The sequence below is a fragment of the Rhineura floridana genome, chromosome 1 (genome assembly GCF_030035675.1).
Source record: "Rhineura floridana isolate rRhiFlo1 chromosome 1, rRhiFlo1.hap2, whole genome shotgun sequence".
Lineage (NCBI taxonomy): Eukaryota > Metazoa > Chordata > Lepidosauria > Squamata > Rhineuridae > Rhineura > Rhineura floridana.
Genome location: NC_084480.1, coordinates 276,295,604 through 276,318,404, shown reverse-complemented (window position 1 = coordinate 276,318,404; position 22,801 = coordinate 276,295,604). Strand labels below are relative to the sequence as shown.

General features: G+C 41.6%; 2 protein-coding genes across 3 annotated transcripts; one reads left to right on the top strand and one right to left on the bottom strand.

The window, feature by feature from the left end:
- Positions 1–165: 165 nt before the first annotated feature.
- On the bottom strand, positions 166–6,250 carry LOC133372968 (myelin P2 protein-like). Of its 2 annotated transcripts, XM_061602264.1 has the most exons (7): positions 6,115–6,250; positions 3,055–3,166; positions 1,545–1,717; positions 1,232–1,329; positions 1,004–1,011; positions 363–465; positions 166–260 (listed from the first exon to the last, which is right to left on the bottom strand). In XM_061602264.1, exons 2-6 carry the CDS (start codon positions 3,125–3,127, stop codon positions 419–421), a joined length of 399 nt encoding a protein of 132 aa, XP_061458248.1. In that variant the 5' UTR covers positions 3,128–3,166; positions 6,115–6,250; the 3' UTR covers positions 166–260; positions 363–418. The 2 variants fall into 2 exon arrangements, with proteins under 2 accessions (XP_061458248.1, XP_061458249.1); XM_061602265.1 differs by lacking the exons at positions 166–260; positions 1,004–1,011; positions 1,232–1,329 and having other exon boundaries at positions 345–469.
- Positions 6,251–14,885: 8,635 nt separating this feature from the next.
- LOC133372960 (fatty acid-binding protein, adipocyte-like) lies at positions 14,886–22,549 on the top strand. The gene is made up of 4 exons (XM_061602237.1): positions 14,886–15,037; positions 17,498–17,670; positions 19,042–19,143; positions 22,312–22,549. The coding sequence occupies exons 1-4, from the start codon at positions 14,965–14,967 to the stop codon at positions 22,360–22,362; spliced, it is 399 nt and encodes a 132-aa protein (XP_061458221.1). The 5' UTR covers positions 14,886–14,964; the 3' UTR covers positions 22,363–22,549.
- Positions 22,550–22,801: the final 252 nt, after the last annotated feature.

Sequence of the window (22,801 nt, the reverse complement as noted above, 5' to 3'; positions counted from 1 at the left end):
TTAGGCAAAGGGGTGCATTGTTTACATGTTCAGTATCCACAGTCTACCTAATTCCATGCTGATTACTCAACCAGTCTGTATTGCATATTGGAAGTGTGTGGAATCAGCATGGACTATCCAACAGCAGGAGTTAGACTGAACTTAAAAAAAGGATACCACCTCATTTCTGGTGTTGATAGCTGCCACCTGGATATGCCACTGTCCAGTGCTTTGAATATATAAGCATCCTCTGAAAACAGTATGTGTACTCTGGATGCACGCTGTTCAGAATGAAGAAGTGGGGGTGATAGAAAGTTGTCATTTAAGTAGTTTCCAAGACAGTTTCTTGAAATTCTTTATTTCCACATAAGCACCATACTCACATTTGTATCACGAACTAATACACTGCAGGTAAACAAGCTGAACTGGAGAGGTGTCTTCACACCCTTCCATAGACTCTGGTACAGGTGACATCATTCATGGTATCTTCCTAGCAGAGAAAAACAATAGTTTAAACGCCATTGTTTTCCATCAACAGCAATGAGTGATGTGTTCTTATTTGCTTCTGCAAGTGGGATTATGTTGGTGATGCTATTACCAATAACACTACTATATGTTTCATTAAACCGAAACTTATTTTAATGTGAACAAGCAGCAGGCCTGTGCATGCTGCTGAAATTATGGGCACTTTGCTCCTCCCCTTTCTACCCTAGTTCAATGGCTGACCATTTTCCTGTGACTTCCTCTCACGGAACAGACCTTAGGGGAGAAGGACGTTTTTTTATTTTCAAACAGGTGCTTGTCTTAACATAATACAGTTTTTGAGGCTGCAGTCTGAAGAGGAAGACAACAGTGCTCCTTGACCCATTTCCTTCTGTTTTTCCTACTGTAAATAGCTAGGCCTCTTTTCTCTTTCCCCTCCTGTACCCCAGCCTGATGGAGAAGAGATATTTTTCCAAGTATGGGTAAAATCAACTTGGCAGAAGGGCAACTTCCACACACACACACACACATATGGATGTACATTCAGAACTGAATGTCTTAAATAAAACACAGTCATTTAGCTCACAATTGTCCACGCTGACTGGCAGGAACTCTCCAAGTTTTCAGACAGGGCCTTCCCAGGCCTAGCTGGAGATGCCAGGGATTGAATCTGGAATGGTCTGCATGCAACGCAGATGCTCTACCACTGAGCTGTTATCCTTCCCATCTACATGTTTTCAGAATGAATTGGAGAAAGATGCTCCCCAACACCATATTTCCATTTACTAATTGTCTTTTGATGGTAGTCTGGTTGCCATTCCACTTCTGCACTTGAATCAGAGCATTGTTGTCCCTTGTTATAATGCTCTAAAAAAGACGTCATAAAAGGAAACAGCTATAAGGGAGAAACCATGTCCAGCCTTTACATTCTTAAGTGACTTTTCAGTGTTACCTATTCTTCCGTCCCTGGGAATATCTGTCTCTAACTGAAGTTCTGATTATTAGCAGATTCTCTTATCAAGATATTTCACATCCTGCTTTAACACATGGGAACCATTCCTAGGGGAAATGATAATATTCACCTTGGCATGCCTGTTATCCATTGTTATTTCCTTAAACTCTTGGTCCAGTCTGAAAGAGATCTCAGTAACTTTAAAGGCAGTTTCTGTTCTGATGGTAGTAATATCTTTGTCCGTGGCGATGATCATGGTGGGTTTGCCTAGGCTGCCCTGTTTCCTTTGGGCAAAACTTACTCCTATAGAATGGGGAAAATGAGCTTTATTTCACGTTATGAATTGCTTCCTATGAAGCTTCTCGAAGCAATTTCACAATAAAAATACAGATAACAAATCATATATAAAACAATGTCACATAAAATCCATTAAAACAATTTCAAATCCAATACAGCTTTTGACTGGGATAAAAATCTCCATTCAGAAGGCTTGTTGAAAGAGAAAGTTCTTCAATAGGCACTGACAAAAACAATAAAGATGGTGCTAGTCTGAGATATAATGGGAAGAAGCTCCGTATGGGTAGGTTCTGCCATGTTAAAGGCCCAGTTCCTACATTGTATGTATCTGCATGACTCCCTCCTGCGAAGAACAGTGACTGAGTGGGTATATAGGGGATGAGACGATCTTTTAGGTAATGCAATGTCATTCCCCTTTTCACAAGGAATATCTCACGAGTAGGGGGAAATTTGTTAATAATAGTATCAGAACCAAGCAAGCCAAGGCTGATTTGAAATTGTCTTGCATCTAAACCTTTTTTAAGGTTGTTTTCTTTAACTTAGGGATGGGGAACTTGTGGCCCTCTAGATGTTGTGGTACTACCACTCCCATTATCCCTGACCATTGATCACACTCACTGGGGCTGATGCAAGTTGGAGTCCAACAATACCTAGAGAGCCAAAGGTCCCCTACACATGCTCTAACATTCAGCACCAGTAAATCGCAATGAAGACCTTGAAAACAGAAAGCAAATCACTCGGACTAAACTGTGCTTCTTTCCCTTTGATACATCTGTTTTGTTCAACACTTGCATTGTGATGATGGACAGAGATAAACAAGTGACTCGTTTTGATGCCTGGCTTTGTACTCTTAATAAATGAGTGCATAATGTAGGTTGCACTTTGTACTTATCTATATTTATTGTCCTCTTATATCCCAACTTTCTATCCAAGTGGCTATCTTTAACAAAACCCACAATAATATAATAACGACATTGTAGAGCTCTTATAAAGCACATTTTAGTTTGTTCAAAAGGCATGTGCAAAATGTCCAGATAATAAGACAGGCAAACAGAAGTGTATGTTTTGGTGTGTGTTTTTAAAAGTGGGTTCTGCTGGTAAGGGGCTTCAAGAAAATATAAGAGGGAGACATTTGGACAGATCAGGCGTGAGGATTCTGCTGAATTTAGAATTATGATGGACTCCATTAGTTGTCTTCCATATGGAGCTCAAAATAAGATGCTGTAGGAGGTCTCAGAGGTCTATGTATGCTGCTATTTCCACAATACAGTTTTATTTACTGCACCAAAAAGACCTTAGAAAACAGCAAGGAATATTGACCACATCACTCTTCTCCTGCTTACCCAGTTCTTTCATATATTCATCAAAATTTCCACTAAAAATGAGTTTCCAGGTTCCTGAGAACTCCTCAGCCATTATGTAAGAGTGATGGGGAAGAGATCCTTGTGAACACAGCTGTGTGGGGAAAAAAGGATCAATGTTTTTAGAAAAAGAAACAAAGCTTTGGGTGAGTCTACGCAGAGCCAGCTCCAGATTTTATTAGGCCATTTGCATACTCAGAAAGCAACTAATTGTTATTATTTATTGATTTTGTTATTGGTTTTGTTACATAAGGTACCAGGGCAGGTTACAACAATATAAAAATGCAATATTATAATAAGTTTAAAACAATTTACAACCAGAACAACAGGGTGGGTCCTAAAATATATAACTTAGGTGTCAGGGCACCTTAGGGCAGGTTAAAGACTCAAGGTCCATCTTCAGCATACACTGAAAACTACATAATCAAGGTGTCAGATGCACCTCTGGAGGGAGGGAACTCCACAGCTTGTCACAGAAAATACCTCTTCTGGGCTGCCGCCACCTCAAACTTCCAAGGGTGATGGAACTGCCAAGAGCCCCCCCCCCCCCGATCTGAGAGGATCTTTAGGGAAGGAGGCAGTCTTCAGATATTTGGGGCCTAATACAGTTGGGCTGGCTGGGGATTTCCTACTATCACTTCCCGATACGAGCTGATGTTGCTTCTCCTCACTGCCAGCACTTCTCCATACATGTCCTTTTACTCTTCAGACCCACTCTGCTGCAGCTACTGCTGCTCAGTTATCTGTTCACCCTTTTTCCCCACTGGGCCCAATGGACAGATGGTAGCAAGATAAGCACACTGGTATTGCCACCGCCGCTACCACCACCCTGCCATCATCCAGCAGGTGAATAAGGGAGCAAAGAGCAACTGTTCCTCTTCCTTGTTACCACAGATTGGGCCTAAAAAGAAACAAGCAAAGAGGAGGGAGGGCAAGCTGGTGGTAGCAAAAGAGAGAAAAAGCAGCTACAGGTGCTAGAAGCATTTTCAGCAGCTATGATAAGCAGGGACCTCTTGCTGGGATGTGAGACTTAGCAAATACCCTGTGATGGTGACCTTTGACCTGGGATCATATTACTTTTATACTATGTAGTGGTCTTGGTAACAGCTGTATCATGGGACTTGCCTGGAGCATTGTTAATATGGGTCCTCATTGCGAACTCTCTTGTAATCCTGATTCCTTGCTTTAGTGCCAAACTAGAGCCAATGAGAGGTCCCTCAAAAAGTCAGGACATCATAGTGTGGAAGAATGCTATGCTATCACCAAGATGCATGGCTTTTGCTAGCCCACAGTTGTCCTCACCCTTACTATAGATGGGCAGATAACTACTGTGAATTAGGTCTTCACTAGCTTCCAGTTGGTTTTCTGGTGGGATTTGAGGTGATAATATTGACCTACAAGACCCTATGCAGCTTGGAACTACAGTACCTGAAATTCCACCCATTGCCATAGGAACCTGTTCATTAAGGTCACATTTAGATGCCCTTATTTAGGTTCCACCACAAGCCAAAGTGAGGTGGGAGGCAACTGGCTACAAGGCCTCCTCAGTGGTCCTGGACCACACACCATTCCACTTTCAACAGTTATAGCTTCCCCCAAAGAATCCTGGGAAGTGTAGTTTGTGAAGAGTGCTGAGAGACCTGTGTGCCTGCTCGGTGTACCACTGAAGTGCTAACTATTGATAGGCAATGTTAAGACCCTTCCTCTCCCTTTTTATGGTTCTTTATCCTTAAAATGGACTTGGACCAGACAGTCCTTCACACAGAGCACTCATTCAAAGATAAGACATTCTCTGTAAAGTAGGTCCCATGACACATTATATAGATATGACCTAAACCAGTGTTCTTCAACTTCGGGTTCCCAGATGTTCTTGGACTACAACTCCCATCATCCTCAGACAGCTTAGTCATTGGTCAAGGGATCATGGGAGGTGTAGTCCAACAACATCTGAGGACCCAAAGTTGAAGAACACTGACCTAAACCATTGCAAATGATCTACTCTAAGCAGAAGGCTGGCAGTGGAATACAGCCCTTCCACTAGATTAGCTGACTCAGGCAGAAAGCCCAGTACATATAACTAAGATTGTGCTCGCTAAAGACTCCATTGGTAAGAAGTATAGGAATCAGACCATAGAAGTCAATGGAGCTTACAGTACGTTGCCTTCTTTTTACTACTGGGCTTTCCCTTTAACAGGGAAAGCAAGCAGTAATTCAACAGGTTAAGGTTCCCCCTTAATTACTTGTGTGTGCTGGAGGAAAATAGCACTTGTTGGATGCTTCCTGTTATGCAGCATTAATAAAATAGCAGTCCTGTTGGGAGGAGACAAGAGAGGGAGGAGACGTGGCAACCCCAGACCCAGGCTATCGTTATTTAAAAAAATAGTTTTGGATAAATAGATGGAAGCCATTGCAATCAAAGCAAACCATTCTTCATATGTACTGGGAAAAGCTGATGTTTCCTCAAAAACTAATCTGAAAAAGTTCACAACTTACCTACAACTTACCAATGGATAGATGGTAGCAGGATAAGCACACTGCTATTGCCAGATACATTTCCCTTAAGGCAAAGTGGTGCAGCCTTAAGGCCTCACACCAGAAACATTTCCTGTGTCAAAAGGGCCACAAGGACTTTTGCTTTCTGGGTCGGTGACATTTAAGAAACGTGAGATATAGAAAGCTTATGTGGTTAGCACAGAGCATTGACAGACTAGATGTCTCTGAAGAAAAGCTTATAGCGTATCCTCATGCATGCCTTTAATTTGACACTGAAGTGGAATTTCAATCTGGTATTAAATTTCTCCATTTCCTTCTCCTCACCCCCCACCCCAAATATCCATGGCAGATGGTACACTCCTCTAATCTCTGCTATATAGAAATATCAAATACAAAACTCATCAGAAAAGCAAGGCTAACATTGCTTTCTGGTTCCTGCATGTCAGTACACTTCAGATAATACAGAAATTAGCAAGGAAGGGTGCTGTGGGCATTTGGAAGGTTGACAAGAAAGCTTCATGACAGACAATGGCCATTCCTCTTCCTTACCAGTAGGGAGTGTCCTTGGTATTTTCACAGAAGGAAACTTAACCAGGTCAAAGCAGAATGTATGAAAGCGAAATTAACCTTCTGTTAAGAAGAAGGCCAGTGTGGATACACAACTGATGCAGTGTCGATGACAAAAACCATCCATCTGAAACAAAATAATCCAATATGTTGTAACACAGTAATAACTTAGCTATCATTGTATCCCTTGTAGGGCTGTTTCTTTTTTGGCCTCACTGACAGGGGCATGAGACTAGGGATGGGCACATCTGTCAATTTCAGTTCTCTCTGTTTTTCATTTTTCCAACCTTTAATTCAGTTGTCTATATTTCTGCAGCAATTTGGGGGGGGGGGGAGGTTAATCCTTATGAAAATTCATCAGGATTTTAGTGTGAATTTCTCCCAATAAACACATTTTTGTATTCCATTTTGACTAATGTGCACATTTTTGCAGGCAGTTTTTCCTAATATAATGCAATTTTGTAAGTTATTTTCAGCAACACATTCATTTTTATGCACACTTTCCCCTAATATATACATTTTTGTAAACACTGTTGGTTGGAGAATGAATGGATGGACTGCCTTCAAGTCAATCCCGACTTACGCTGACCCTACGAATAGGGTTTTCATGGTAAGCGGTATTCAGAGGGGGTTTACCAATGTGGGGAACTGCATCACAAAATTTGGATGTGTGGATTTCAAAGGACAGCCGTGTTTCAGTTTACATACTTGGTTCAAAAAGGGCAGATTAGGTAGTTTCTCATTTAAATGCAAAGAAAACTGAATTTCTCCCCCATCCCTACAAGGAGCAGAAATCCACACAGTGGCACTCTCTCCATGCTGAGGAAAGCAATATGCCACTGTTTCCATTAATTTCCATTAAGTTAATAAGAGAGGATGTTAGAATTAGAATGTGGCAACTCATTTTGCCACACATTTGTTTTCAACTGATGTGTGACAAAACCTTTTCCACTATGTGAGATGATACTAACAAATGATGAATGCTTGATGGTATATATGCCTTTGTACTAAAAAAGCCTCAAAGCACCTTGCAGCAGCCACTCACTCTGGAGCAACAATCATGTGGCATTAGTTTAGCAGAATGTAATATAATTCATTGGCAGAACTGCTTAAGAGGAAGCCAGCAACAATGTTGCTCTTCCTAATTACTTTTAATTAAAAACAGGAACATCAAGCACAAAGCAGCTATAGTATAGAAAGCCTCATAGCCAGGAAAACGGAAACACCTGAATTTGTGATCTGTGTATCTCCAGTCAAAGCATATACTGTAGTGTTTATTTCTCCAGTATATTTCTGCTGTTTATCAATTTCTCCAAGATCAAGGTCAAACTTTATGAAGCAAGTTCCTTTTTCTAAGCTGTAAGTTGTTTAATGTCAGTTTTTACAGAACTATTAATTATATTTTCTAGGGGAATATTCAACAGGATATTCAACATCAAGATTTTTGGAACCCTTGTAGATCTCTCTCATTGTAGGTATTAGCAAAACATAGCCATGCTTTAAATGCCAGAAATCCATCCTGGGCCAAGTTTAAAAAATAATTTTTAAACAACACCTTCATCAAACAGTAGGCTAAAACCCTTCCCAGCAAGTAAATCTGTTCCCATTTAAAACTACAATCAATTAGCAAGTTGGAAAGGGCTCCAAACTAACATTTCAAGAGGCAGGCAGGAGCTTGGCTTGCTCAATGGACTTGTTCTCAAGGAAGTGAGCAATATTTCTTGTTTAGATATCTGGAACATTGTGGGCATAACTTCCACCTCCTCCCAATCTATGCCAAGCTAGGCTTATATACTTGCCATGATGCACTGAATTCAACGTTTCACACACCACCATAAATTAATTTAATGCAGATTACTAGTGTGATAGTGTTCGGAGTGATTTTGTGCACTGGGAGATTCTGGAAATCAGCAAGGGCAAGACTTTTTGAACTGAAATACAATAAAAATATGTCCCGGGTATCATCAGTATCTGGACAATATCCATTCACAGAGAAATATACGACACAGAAAAAGTGGAGACCATTCTACATACAGTTAACAACAAACAAGCAGACCCTATGTTTATACTTGGTAATTATCAAGCTACAGAGGAAGATGAAACTTTTATATCTAACCTGTGACCCTCTGGGTGTTGTTGGACTTCAGCTCCCATCAGCCCCAACCAGCAGAGACAGTAGCCAGGGATTATGGGAGTTGTAGTCCAGCAACATCTGGAAGGCCGAAGGGTTAGCCACCTCTGGGAGAAACAATATGGCTAGGGTTTCTTTTTTAAAAAAACTGTACTGGCTTTATTTGCTGGAAAATGTAGTGTGATAATATTGTTGTGCGCCTCCCCCAATCTCCGAGCGGTGAGATTTCTGGGGTCTCTGCGCTCCTCCAGTGTTTGGTTTTCTTTGGGAAGAAGGTCAGGGGAGACCGCGGTGTCTTTATGAAATATGGTTTATTTATTTACACACATTCCAACCTGTGCTCAAGGATGGAGGGATTCAATGCATCAGCAGTCCAACATCCAGCTTTTCCATCTGGGTTGCAGGAGGCACCCCAAATGCCATGGTGCAGAGAGCCAGTCTCTCTGCTTGCCTTCAGTCTCCAAACATTCTCTAGAGACACACCCAAACTACAAGTCTCTGCTGGGCTCCAGGAAGGGGGGGGGATGCTCTCCTGAAGAGTTTCAATGACAAAAGGGTCTTCCTGGCCCGTTCACTGTTGCTGGGCAACTGATCGGCCCATTATCTTACCTGGCCAATCTATTTGGTTAACAAAGGAGATTCATCTGGCTAGCAGAGCCAGCCCCCACACATAGGATTCCAAATCAGAGGCTGGAAGGGGACCCACAGGAATCATCCATCCCAACCCCCATGCTCATAACACTATAGTTCAGTTTCAAAATCCATGCACAACAGTTTCATTTTTAGGATCAAACAAAAAGTCACAAAAAAGTGAGCAAAATTTTAACTTCACAAAGCTCTTAACTGGTCTTGATGATAAGAGAAGGGGTAGAGGGGAGAGCTGGCTTGATGCTGAAGTCTTTGCCTGAAGAACATACATGGGCTTAAACTGTGGACAGGCAAACCGCACTCCTACTCCCAGGCATACAGGCTCCCTTTTAGGTTTCACACTAAAACGTAAAGTCCTGAAAAGAATCTCACACTCCTGGGGGACATTGTTAGCAGGGCTTGTGTGTGCACCCCTTCCCCATCCCTAGTTCAAGCCTATGCCTCAATGTCACCATGTAGTCAGCGTCTTATGATGGAGTGGAGGATGAGATTGCAGACTTCATTGATTAGCCTCTACTAGGTGCTGTGTGGTCCTCAGGATGCATCTATGATTCCTGGTACAAAGAAGCAAATAATGGCCAATCCTCCATTTGCGAGAATATAAAACCCAGTAGTTCCTCAGCCTTCTCCAGAACTGAATAACTACTCAATTTCATATTTTTACAAATGGGAGATCAGCCATTATTTGCTTCTTTGTCCCAGCAGCCCTTGGAGCAACTAATCCAGTTAAGCCTGGAATGTCCTTTGTGGCTTCAGCATCAGACCAACTTTTCCTACCAGCAATTTTGCTTACCATCTACTGCAGGGATGGGGAACCTCAGACTGAGAGACCACACCCATTCTCCCCAGGCCACACCACTCACCATCCCTGCTTTGCTTTGTTCTTGAGTGTTTTTGCCTGACCGGAATGTTCCCTTGAGCTCTGATGATGCTTTCTTGCTTGCCTTGATGAAGGATCGAGAGGGATGTGCATGTCTGTGCAGAAATTAGCTGTTTGCACAAAGGTAAAAATTACTTTTGTTACTCTGCCCACTTTTGTCTATGGCCTTGCCCGCCGCTGACATGTGGTCATGGGAAGCTGCCCAGGAGAGAATTTGGCCCTTGGTCTGAATATGGTTCCCCACCCCTGATCTGGTGAGATGACAAGTTCTGTGAACTTGAAAGCTTGCTCACTATTTTATGACATTTTGATTGGTCCTAATAAAGTTATTGCCTGACTGAGGAATTTGAAATTGTTCTAATAGACCAGCACAGCTTCCTTTGCTTTTCATACACTTTGCTGGACCTATTGTGCATACCTGGCACCTTAGAAAGCATGAACGAGACAGACATGGTAAACATTTTGCCTTATAACTAGAGCAGATGAACCCCATCACACATTCAAAGAAGGAGGGGTTGCTGTGTGGGCTAGCCTCACCTTCTGCTGCCTCCATGCATGGTTGACATGCTCTCATTGCCAATGCAGGTGGCAGTCATGCACCCACAACCTGCACATTCAGCACACATTGAGAAGGACTCCTGTCCACCAACATACATGCACAGAGCTCCTCCACACAAGGGAACTGATACCCATGGAAGAGATCTACACACCTGGAAAGCTCTATGGGCGTACAGTATTACGTTGGCATGAGAGAGTAGAACCCTTCTCCCATGTACAAAAGGTGTGGCTATTCCTTGTGTATGGGGTGTTCATCTGAACACACCTACTGTGTCTTCATGATGGGGAAAGGTTTATTTGTTTGCATTTCTTCCAATCATAAAGCTGTTAAACTCACTGGAGCACAGGCCGGGGGAAAGGGGCAGCAGAATCAGAACTCTACAACTACTAAGGCTATCCCAAGGGCCACATAAACAAGTGCTGTTTGTCACAAAGAATAATAGGATAATTTCCTTCTACAAAAGCACAGCTGTCTAAGTGAAATCTCATTTCCCCTCTAACAAAAAGGAGTAAGGAAAAAAATACAAGCAAGAGTCAGAGGTAGGAGCCAATAGGAAGGGGTGGGGAAATGCAGGAACAAAGTTCAGATAGACTGACTCCTTTCTGAAATGAGTGAAAGGTTAATGAATATGAATATACCTCTCACCATCCAGTTTAAGTTGTGATACCATCCTGTACTAGAGTTTAGTTTCTATTACTCATCTTTAGAAAGATTGCATATTGTTGCACAATTCACTATAAAAACACTTGCAAGAATTAATTGTAAGTAACTATAAGGAATTCACACAATTTAAATTCATGTCAGAAATTATATAGACATTGAAAATATTGTTTTAAGGTGGCATGCAAATGCACCAATGGGCAGATGCAAAAGAGGCCAGAGCCCCTCCACCCTTAATAATTCTAGCTAAGAGGACATTTCAGCAGGTGTAGCTTGTTAGTTACACAACAATCACAGGAGCAGGAATTAGGGATGGGAGAGAAATCCAATTTACTTCACATTTAAAGGTGAACCTATGTAATCCACACCTTCCGAACCAAGATGGGAACTGAAACACAGTCATCCTTCGAAACTCACACTTCTCCAGATTTTGCAGTGCAGTTCGCCAGCCCAATAGCATGTACAAAAATGCATATACTGGGGTAAAGTGTGTATAAAATGTATATATTCGGTGATATAACACAAAAAAGCATTGTAAGGAAATGTATATATTAGACAACATTGTGTATATTGGGAGAAATTGGCACTAAAATGCTCATGAATTTTCATGAGGACTTTTAAAAAAAATTAAAATGACAAAATGATGTTGAAATGTTGATAACTGAAGACTGAAAGAATGAGAAACGGTCAAAACCAAAATCAATAGATTCTCCCATCCCTAGCAGAAACAATCCATTTTTCCCCCTCTGCCCAGCCTATCAAAGGTCCTGATCATGGCACCTAGGCATATTAGCAGAAATCCACAGAAATCATCATAGTAATGCAAGGAAGAATATTCGTAAGTAGTGAGCTACGGTTTGGAGAGCTGGTGTGGACTGCCTGCACGATGATCCCACAGGGAAAGTGTCATCATACCTATATTTAAGATTTCCACATTGATTACAATAATTTACCGATTACACTTCTGTTGTAGGGGATCACTCCCATAACAACAGAATGCAGTTTCATTTGTTCTGCAGCTAGATGAATAATAATAATAATAATAATAAATTGCCTTTTACTCTTGCATTGATTAAGTAATCTTGAAATTTAAACAGCCATATTTTAGTGCAATAAAAATCAGATTAAATGGTTTCTGCTTTAGCAGACTAACTATACTTGTGGTGGGCAAGGGGGAAATAAATATTTATATAAGGCTACCAGAGATCAGGCTGCAATTTTACCTCACACATACCTCAAAGTAAGCAGCCTTTCCCAACCTTTGGGTCCCCAGATGTTGTTGGACTACAACTCCCATGAGCCCCAGCCAGCATGGCCAGTGGTCAAGAAAAATAGGAACTGTTTTCCAGCAACATCTAGGGACCTAAAGGTTGGGAAAGGCTGTTCTGTAGTTCTTACTTCAGAGTAAGATATGAGTAGGATTGTGTCAGTTCATGGCTATTCCAGGCCAAGTATCTCCTACATCCAGTATTTCATTCAGGAGACTGGATAATGGCTATTAGAAAATCCTGTAAATAGACCACTCTAATGAGATATAGAGAGCCAGTGTGGTATAGTGGTCAAGGTGTTGGACTACGACCTGGGAGACCAGGGTTCGAATCCCCACACAGCCATGAAACTCACTGGGTGACCTTGGGCCAGTCACTGCTTCTCAGCCTCAGAGGGAGGCAATGGTAAACCCCCTCTGAATACTGCTTACCATGAAACCCCTGTTCATAGGGTCGCCATAAGTCGGAATTGACTTGAAGGCAGTCCATTTCCATTTTTCAATATATCATTGAAGGCTTTAATGTATGGACAGCTGACAGTCTCTAATTCATATTTGAAATCTCAGAGATTATGGGAGGAAATCCTTCATATCAGGCTTTACAATAAAGAAAGTCATTCAGAGTAGACCGATTGTAATCAACGGAGATGGCTAACTTGTCCATTGATTTCAATACATCTAATCTGAGTACGACTTGATTTAAGTTTCTAATCATATGTGCACCTTTACTTGGGAATAAGTGCCACACTCAAAATTCAGTGGATAATGGATGGGGTCCAGCTGTATGAGTGGAGTCCTGGAACCACTTACCCATGAGTACACCTATAGATGTCAGTAGACTAAGGCTACAATTCTATGTACATGTAGTGGGGAGTAAGCACCTTTGAACTCAATGGGACTTACCTTTAAGAAGACTTGCATAGGACTACTGTAAAATTAAAAAGTGACTTTGAAGTTGATTGCGTTCATTTTCTCATGGCTAATCTATGTAGAAAATTCCTCCTGTAACATTTACATGATATTGTGATGATGCACAAGAATATTTTTATTATTCAAGGTATATGTTGCCAAAATTTAGCAGCTTTGAAGCTTAAACTCACAGCCTTTGATCCACCTACTTGAGAGTAGCTAGTGCAGTTCTTTCACTGCTATTAAATTTGCATTGTGCATTTATGTTTTGGACTGCACCATTTGAGACAACTGAAGCATTTAAGTCACTCAAGAAGATAGCATTCTGTCTGCATGCTGCTAAAGAATGTCCTTTGTATAGAGGGCTTCATTGTTGCCTATTCAGGCAACTCTTACAGTGCTCAGTAAGTGCTCTGCCATTAGGCAGAGTGATGTAGCCACTGAGGGCCAGGGACTGGTACTGTGGTGTTGGAGGACCAAGGGGGGTATCTCACAGGTAGGTTTCACTATGCCCAGTATAGGCTAATCTGCTGCCCCTCAGGTGTGGTGGGGATGCCGGTTTAACACCAAGCCTGAGATTCAGCTGCCAGGCCAGTCACCTTTTGTACATGTAAAAGGCAGAGGGAGTGCCATCTTGTTCTTGGACCTGGTAGCAAAATGTCCTAGGTGTTAGGTCCTAACCCAACTCACCTGGGAGTAAGCCCTATTGGGTGAAGGGCTGTAGCTCAACGGTAGAACATCTGCCTTCATGCAGAAAATCCCAGGTATCTCCAGGTAGGGCTGGGAGAGAATCCTTTCTGAAACTCTAGAGAGCTGCTGCCAATCAGTGTAGGCAATACTGAGCTAGATGGACCCATAGTCTGACTTAGCTAAAGGAGTTTTCCTATTGAATTCAGTATGATTTACTTCTGAGTAGCTATGGTTAGAATTAGCTAGAATTGCACTGCTAGGTTAGCCCTGTGCCCAATGGATCATTGCCAGGATTTTTTTTTTTTTAATCTCAGGAGTTCTGGTGACAAATACGTGAGATGCACAAAATGAAAATCATGGCAGTGCTTAAGTTTAAAGAAAACCTATCCACTAATATTTTGCTTCATCGTCAGATGTTGTTGCATCTGAAGAAACCAGTTTTGCACCAATAGTTCATTGAACAGCACTATATTTTCAGAACTGGGCCATATTGTCTACATACTCAAACTTATCAACTCCAAATATGTGAGGGTTTGTCTGCTCCATTCGTCCACTACATGTGGATAGGTTAAAAGAAAAATCTAATTATTCTAGGCTGCAATCCTAGGCACCTTTACATGGAAATAAATGCCACTGAGCACAGTGAGACTTAATTTCTGAATAAACATGTATAGAATTCTCCTGTTAATAATTGTGAGTGTGTGTAATCAATAGTATAGTTGAGAGATGCTGTCATAACTAAATCAATGCAGATTAAAGATTGTAATATTTCCTTCCAAACAAGGGGCATTATTTAAAATGAAACAACAGATTGCCACAGCTATTCAAGCAAAATAATTAAATGCTGACAAACACGACTCTATGCTGCAGTGACTAATAGCACTATGACCCACTGAGAAAAGAAGAAAGTAACCCTGGTAATTAGTCCTTGAATGTTTCTGTTACTATTGGTTAATCCAGGAGGGTCACATGCTCAAGGTTTCTTTTTAAAGTCATTATATGGCTCTATAGTAGAGGTGGTGTGTGTTTTTGTGACTTTCAGTCAGTCTTGCAAGAAGTTCCTTAGGAGGCTTAGTTAATCTTACACCATGTGTGATCAATTTTTGGGAACTTGGAAGCTAGTTTCTAGTGAGAAATTTGATGACTATATGAAAGAACTTGGTAAGTAGGAATCAGCATTTTTGTGAATTGACTTGGTTATGATATGGAGTTCTACTTTTTATTTTAGTCTTATGTGGGGAAGTGCATAATAACTGTTTCTTTGATTACTTGTTCCTTGAATTAGTGGTTATTGGTCTGCAAACAAACATGCTTAGTTCTGAGTTCCCTGGATTTAGACTTTTTTAACAAACTGAGGGCTGGAATGGAATGCTGTAACTTACATCAAGCTCTTTTTTTACTAGATAGCCTCATCCTAGGGCATGTTTAAGTATGTTCACTTACAGTGTTTTTTGAATGCTTTCCAAGTAATTTGCATCATAATCCTAAATAAGTTTATTAAGTAGTACTAGCAACCCTATTGGACTATTGTAGCTTGGCATATTTTCCATAAGGAAGTCTGTAGAGGTACCACTCTTATCATTCTGTTAATTTTTGTGTTCCTTTAAATTTGGGTTAAAGGGTTGTATTCAATTCATTTAGAGTAGACTCATTGAAATGAATAGCCGTGAACAACTTGGATTGATTAATTTCAGTGGGTCTGCTCTGAGTAAAAGTTAACTGAATACATCCCAGCATGTTTTTCTGGTTATGACACCGGACTATTAAAGCATGCTGCTTTAAAAAAGTGTTGTGCTATACGCTATGATGCCTTATGTAAAAAACTGTTTAATTTTATTTTTTTTTACTCGCTGCTATTTAGCTGTATTGCGAAACTGGTAGCTACCAAAAAGGGTTTTTGTTACCACTGTTTAAGAGAGTGCCTAGGAAAGGTTAGATGAAATTTTGGCAAGGCGGTGCCTAGAAAGAAAAGCCAAAATCAAAATGTTGCAGTGTGGAGACCTTCTCTTTATGGATCCAGCTGTGCTGTGATGCCCCCTTTCTTTCTGCTGACTTCCCAACAGTTCCCACAGGGCAGGCTTGGTCCTCATTGGGCTGTGAGGTTTTTCCATGGGGGAGGAGGATATGGACATACGTTAGCCTTTGATTTTTCTGTTCATTCCTATGGGTAATATTCTCATTCCTGGGTTCATTTAAAAGTAGCTTCTCAGTATAAACCAGGGAATGATCCAATTATGAGATGGCTCTCTCTGTCTCATTTGCCCATGTCTGTCCTTCATCCTCCTTTTCCATCTGCTACATTACTCCTCCCATGCAGCATCCAGGTATTTTTCTTTTCAATGCTCAATCCGTATTCTATGGGTTGTACACCTGTTCTGTCCTCATTGAGCTGGGTCTGCAGGGGGGGTTCCCCTACATTTTCCCCCTTAAAGATAATTTGTTTTTCCTCAACCGTTGGGATTACTCTGAGTCTGCTGATCCTTCCTTCTTGTCTATGGGGTGGTGAGGTTTTCGCTACATAAGGGACAGCATTCTGAAAATTTGAACTGGAAACGGAAGACGTGACAGTGGTAAGCACAGCAAAACAAAGAGCATAGTTAATAGAGTGCACAGCTGAAACTACAGAATTTGTTTCCATGAGATGTGGTGGCGGCCACCAGTTTAGATGGCTTTAAAAGGCAATTAGATACATTCATTGAGGATAAGGCTATCAATGGCTACTAGTCATTGGTGGTGGTGCCACAGCTGAGTGTTGCCCAGTTGGTGCTGACTCCCTGACAGGGCCTTTTCAGTGGTGGCTCCCTGTTTGTGGAATCCCAGTGAGGTGCATCTGTCCCAATTGCTATTAACTTTCCGGAGGAATTTGAAAACATTCCTGTTCACCCAGGCATTTGAAGATCACTGATGAAAGGATATTTTTAGCTGTGTTTTAGAATAATTACCTGTGTTATAGAATGTTTCTAACTGCTTTTAGTATGTTTTTCTTGTCCTTGTTAAATTGCTTTGTTTATCTTTGCCAACCTGAGTTCCTTCAAGTAGAAGGGTGGGATGTAAAATTCAATACATAAATAATGCTCATTATGGCAATGTTATCTCTTTGATCAAAGGCAGCATGCTCTGAATACTGGAAAACACATGGGGTAGAATGCTGTTGCCCTCTCATCCAGCCTGTGGACTTCCTGGAGACATCTGGTACTAGACCATTGGTCCTAGTAGCTCAGTAGCATCCACACTGACTGGCAGCGGCACTCCAGGGTTTTAGTCAGGAATCTCTCCCAGCCCTACTTGGAGATGCTGGGGATTGAATTTGGAGCCTCCTACATGCAGAGCAGATGCTCTATCACTGAGCTTCTCCAGCTGTTTCTGCTAGTGAGACCAACCCTAGGGAGGAGCGGGGAATAACTGCTGATAAATAATGTGGGAAACAGGGGCAGGAGGAGCTTAGTTGCCCATGGTAGGCTTTTAAATTTCCCCCCATTTTTGCTTTATAATTGCTATTTTTTTGCATGACCCTGCATGGGCTGTGCCATAGCTGTGACTAGCTGTCTGTCTTGATCTCCAAAGACCCAGCAGCTTATGATGAGAGTATGAGAGCTTAATGGCGTTTGGTTTGGCTTCTAGGTGTAGGCTTTGCCACCAGGAAGATGGCTGGGGTTGCCAAGCCCAATGTGATCATCAGTTGCAACGGAGATGTAATAGCCATCAAAACAGAGAGCAGTTTAAAGAACACAGAAATTTCCTTCAAACTGGGAGAAGAGTTTGATGAGACCACAGCAGATGACAGGAAAGTAAAGGTGTGCCCTATTTTCTCAATTTATTTCTGATTTGAATCTTGGAGGTGCAGGATAGGCATCATTTAAAGTGTGGTGTAGGGGAGTGGATCTCAAAGGCACCTGTTCAGATTGGGATAGGATAGTGGGTGTGTTTGTTTTCATTTGAAGTGGGAGGAAGAGTGTGACCAAAGCATCTTTTGCAGGGTAAGCAGCAGGTAATTGTCCTGATAGGCCTTTTGTATGAATTCCCTAGGGCAGAGATGGGGAACATTATTTCAGCCCAGGGACCACGTTTCCTTGCTGACAACTCTCTAGTGGCCACATTCTTGCGTTGGGCGGGAGCAGAGAGGATGGAACAATTGGATATGGCTCTATCTTTGTACACCAGGCTACATGCCAAGCACACACACTCCCCCCCCCCCCCGACATCGCTCCATCTTCCACCCAGACAAGCCCAAAGCATGACTGCAGTTCAAGGACACATTCTAGTCAGACAAAAGCACTTGAGGTTGTGGAACAGGACTGGTGAGAGGCATAACCCGGGGAGAGTTCCAAGGGTCAGATAAAGAGGGCTGCATTTGGTCTCCAGGCATGAGGCTCTGCTGCCCTAGGTAGCGATTGGTTTCTAGGTGTTAGCAGAACTCTAGCCATGCAGGTAGTCAAATCTTTTATAAACAGGTATTGAATACTGGCTGTAGTTTCTTAATGAGATGCTGTCTGCTCGTGACATGGGTAATTTGCTGAGTTTTTGCAAATGGGTGCTGGGGCTGACCTCTAGCGATGCTGAGAACTTTGTCAAAAGGCAGTCCAGTGTTTCACACTTGCATGATTTACACTTCTATAATGTCACTATGGTTTACTAAGCAGCAAAGATGCGCAGGATGGTCTTCTCGCCACCCACTTCAGGTGGCTGTCCCCTGTGTAACTTTGGCCAGATATATGCCCAATTCCAACTGACAAGTGCAACAAACCCAATTTGGGCAGCCCTGATTATTCTACTATAAGCTTCTGTTTGTTCATGTTGTGGCACAGTTTTTATTAACTGTAGTTAAGAATTTATGTGATTTGAGCAACAGGCAACCTGTAGTATTGAGTTGCTTTCTGATTTCATTTTTCCTTTGCTGCAGCCACTGGGTTGATAAAATTCGGATATTGGACACCAATTCCCATCATCCCTGATTATTGGCTATGTTTGCTGGAGGTAATGGGAGTTGGAGTTCAACCATTTCTGGAGAATATCACAGTGGATACCCCTGGTGTAGGGTCTGGAGATGGGAGTGATAGTCATCACTCCATGGTTTGTTAATTCAGGCATCAAGCCAAATCATATGCAAACTTCTTAACCATAGATTGGCAATATTCAAAACACACTAATAATTCTCTTCTTGGCAGAGTGTTGTGACATTAGACAATGGGTCACTCAATCAGGTGCAGAAATGGGATGGCAAAGAGACTACAATAAAAAGAAAAATAACGGATGGAAAGCTGGTTGTGGTGAGTTCATTTTTTTCCAGCATTTATAATGTAATATGAGGGTCAAAATGACAAAATTATGAGCTAATACTGATCAAATTGTGAGAGCCAGTGTGGTGTAGTGGTTAGAGTGTTGGACTATGACCTGGGAGACCAGGGTTCAAATCCCCACATAGCCATGAAGCTCACTGGGTGACCTTGGGTCAGTCACTGTCTCTCAGCCTCAGAGAAAGGCAAAGGTAAACCACCTCTGAATACTGCTTACCATGGAATCGACTTAAAGGCAGTCCATTCCCATTTTACTGACCAAATGAAGAGATAAAAACAGGAACAAACACAATATTGGGGTGTGTTCATTGAAAGTAATGAGACTTAAATGTGTGTTGACCATTCTGGTAATTTTCTGAATATTTCCTATTCTCTTTTTGCAAGTATGTAGATACAGGATCAGATGGAAAAGTTTTTAGAAAGGAACTAGAGATCATGAGTGGCACACAATTGGCAGGTTTATAAACTCATCTTGTTGTGCACAGGGTCATCTTCTATGGATATCACCTACAGGGTTTCAAACCACCTTTGCAATGGCTAGAATGTTGCTTTTATGAACAAACTGAGAACTAGTTTACAGTGAGTAGACTAATAGCTGCCATTCTAGAGTGTAGGAACATTGAATAAACATCAGATATTAATGGCAAGAGAGCCAGTGTGGTGTAGTGGTTAAGGTGTTGAACTATGACCTGGGAGACCAGGGTTCGAATCCATACATAGCCATGAAGCTCACTGGGTGACCTTGGGCCAGTCACTGCCTCTCAGCCTCATGAAAACCCTATTCATAGGGTCGCCATAAGTCGAAATCGACTGGAAGGCAGTACATTTACATTAATGGCAAAGATTCTTTTGGCTGCAGTGTGCTGTCTACAGGAAGAATCCCACACAGACTTAAGTAGCTAGGCCAGCTTACATGTGTAAACCAGCTCCAAGTTTCTTCAGCTCTCATGCTGGTTGCTGGGTTCATTCAAATTTTCTGAACTCTGCTCATGTCCACACATGTAGACTGCTAGCCCTGGGCATAGTGTAAGGGATTAAGGGAGGATCTAGGTAATTGGATGAAAGGGTGGTTTATACTGCCAGTCAGCATCCACCTACAAGAAAATCTGGCTACCCTTCTGCCTGGCCTCTGTTCTGTTCTGGGAATTTACATCAAGATTCTGTGCCAGGAAATGTTCTCCTTTGCTCCCAAAATCTATATCAAGGTGGGGAACCTGTGACCATCCAGGTGTTATTGGACTAAAACTCAGCTAAATATTATTCAGAGTATACCCATTTAAATTGTTATGTGCCTTCAAGTCAACTACGACTTATAGTGACCCTATGGATCAGCGACCTCCAAGACCATTTAAATTAATGAACCTAAATTAGTTATGTCCATTAACTTCAATTGATCTACTCTGAGTATGACTAGCATTGAATACCATTCATAATCTCTGACTGTTGGCTATGCTGGCTGGGGCTGATGGGAGAGGGACTCTAACAACATCTAAAGGGCCACACGTTCTTTTATTAGGAACACACTCAATAGCACTAGTTATAAAATACATTACCGGGACCCAGACCTTTGAAGCTCAACATCTGTACTTTGAACTGAGTCCCTAAACGAGGTGTGCTTTTAATAATCAACATCTGACAACGAATGAGTGCCTGCATTTTGAACCTGTTGGAATTTTCTAACCTGCTTTCAGGAAGTCTGACACAAAGTAAATTATAAAGTAATCCAGCCTAGAAGTCATCATGGCATAAAAGCAACATTTGAATGGCTTATTCTGCCTCTGTAAGACTATCAGTTGTATATTGTTTTACTTGGGGTTTAATGTTATTGGAGAATGGGGAAACTAGATTTTGGGGCCAATGAATATATGTTGGTGAGACAAAGCAAGCTATTGGGTCTTGGAAAAAACTCAGAACCTTCTGGGGTTCTGGCCTGTTTACGTATTTAGAATTTAGAACAAACACAATCCCAAATTATTTATTAGTGAGGAGGACTTACTTTACACATATATGGAATGTTAGGCTGATACTACTCAGAACCACTAGCTGTATTCAGCATTTGACATTAACCAAAACAAGGCTCTCTTTCTATGTAATGGCATGGAAACTGCTTCCATGTATACAAATACTTGCACGCAGCTTACAGCTGTGAGTGTGAATGGTATAACACTGGTCACTAGTGAGGTTGGTGATTTGGGCCATGCTTACTAGCCTGTGCCATTTTGTCGACAACTCTTGACTTCTGATATGCAGAGGCATCTATCATGCTACTGTGGCTGCATGTGCAGGCTAATCTAGTTGTGAAAGAAGGTCCCTGTGTCTACATACTCTATATAAGATGCGAACAGGAGATTAGACCATTGCAATCTGCTTTGTGTGGGGCTGCCTTTCGCTTTTTGGAAGCTGCAACTGGTATAGAATGCAGTGACCAGAATGTTGGCAGTGGCAGCTGCAAGAATACATATAACACCTATTCTGAAGCAGCTGTATTGATTGTCAACGAGTTTCCAAGCCAAATTCAAGGTTCTCATATTAATGTTTAAAGCCCTGAAACTTGCTCCCCACCCAAATAGCTGAAACAGCACAGTCTTCCTTATAGACTAGCTTGGGAATTAAGATAAGCAGAGAAGGCCCTCCTGGTGGTTCTGCTGTTCTCAGAGGTTCAGTGTGGTTACTTGTAAGAAGGCCTTATCTCTGATGGCCCCAAGAATGTAGAACTGACTTCCCAGAGAGGTGCATCGGGCACAATCTCTTTAAGGCTTCTCACAATTGTGAAGACAAACCTCTTTACCTGGACCACTGAAAATTGAACTGATTTTGGTGTTCTCCCAGTAATATGTTGTATGGTTCATGATTCTCAAATTAGGGGTGGGGTTGCTCTTTACTGTGTCATGTTTTTGTATGCTGTAACTCTCCCTGGGAACTTTTGATGAAGGGCAGATAAGAAACACAATTTAAAAATTACAGGTAACTTGTCTAAAGATGAACTACTGACTCAACTGCTGGCTTGCTTATGAATCCTGTAACTTTCCACTGCAGTAATAACTTATTTGGACAATATCTGAGCGACTTGTTTGAAATTGTGGGTTGTATGAAATGACTAGTTTATGTGATACACTGATTCTTCTGGCTTTTACCTCCTAGGAATGTGATATGAACAATGTTATCTGCACTAGAGTGTATGAGAAAGCATGAACATGGACTTCGTACTCTGTGCATAATAGGACCCAGAAGCAGAAGAGAAGTTTGGTTCAGGGAGCAGAGCCCTATAAGGCAATTGCTTTCTTCAAAGAACTGACATGTTATCAATGGACCAGCTCTAAAGCACCTTTAAACCTAAGCTGATGTATTATGGCTATTCAATAAAGTGCTTCATGAAAAATGTTGTTCTTGTCTTGCAATCAAAGGCTGTGTACCCACCACATTTTAGTCTAGAATCAGTGGAGACTGGGCTCTTCTTTTTTTTTACATTGTCCACATACAACCTATATCAATTACATACTTTTTGCCCCTGAAAAGCCCTTCTTGACAAAGTGGGTTCATTCTGAAAATAAAAGCTCACTGCAGATTCACACCTGCCCAGGGCCATTGTGGGTGGGTGGTTAGGATAGCCATGAACAATTCTGGACTGAGA

What these genes read in the sequence shown, in the direction of transcription:
- LOC133372960 (XM_061602237.1), top strand. Translation starts at nt 14,965, where the DNA reads ATGTGTGATCAATTTTTGGGAACTTGGAAGCTAGTTTCTAGTGAGAAA. An exon ending in TGACTATATGAAAGAACTTG is followed by an intron (nt 15,038 to 17,497) that starts GTAAGTAGGAAT and finishes TTTGGCTTCTAG; the next exon opens with GTGTAGGCTTTGCCACCAGG. An exon ending in CAGATGACAGGAAAGTAAAG is followed by an intron (nt 17,671 to 19,041) that starts GTGTGCCCTATT and finishes TCTTCTTGGCAG; the next exon opens with AGTGTTGTGACATTAGACAA.
- LOC133372968 (XM_061602264.1), bottom strand. Translation starts at nt 3,127, where the DNA reads ATGGCTGAGGAGTTCTCAGGAACCTGGAAACTCATTTTTAGTGGAAAT. An exon ending in TGAATATATGAAAGAACTGG is followed by an intron (nt 1,718 to 3,054) that starts GTAAGCAGGAGA and finishes CCCATTCTATAG; the next exon opens with GAGTAAGTTTTGCCCAAAGG. An exon ending in TGGATAACAGGCATGCCAAG is followed by an intron (nt 1,330 to 1,544) that starts GTGAATATTATC and finishes CGTCTTTTTTAG; the next exon opens with AGCATTATAACAAGGGACAA.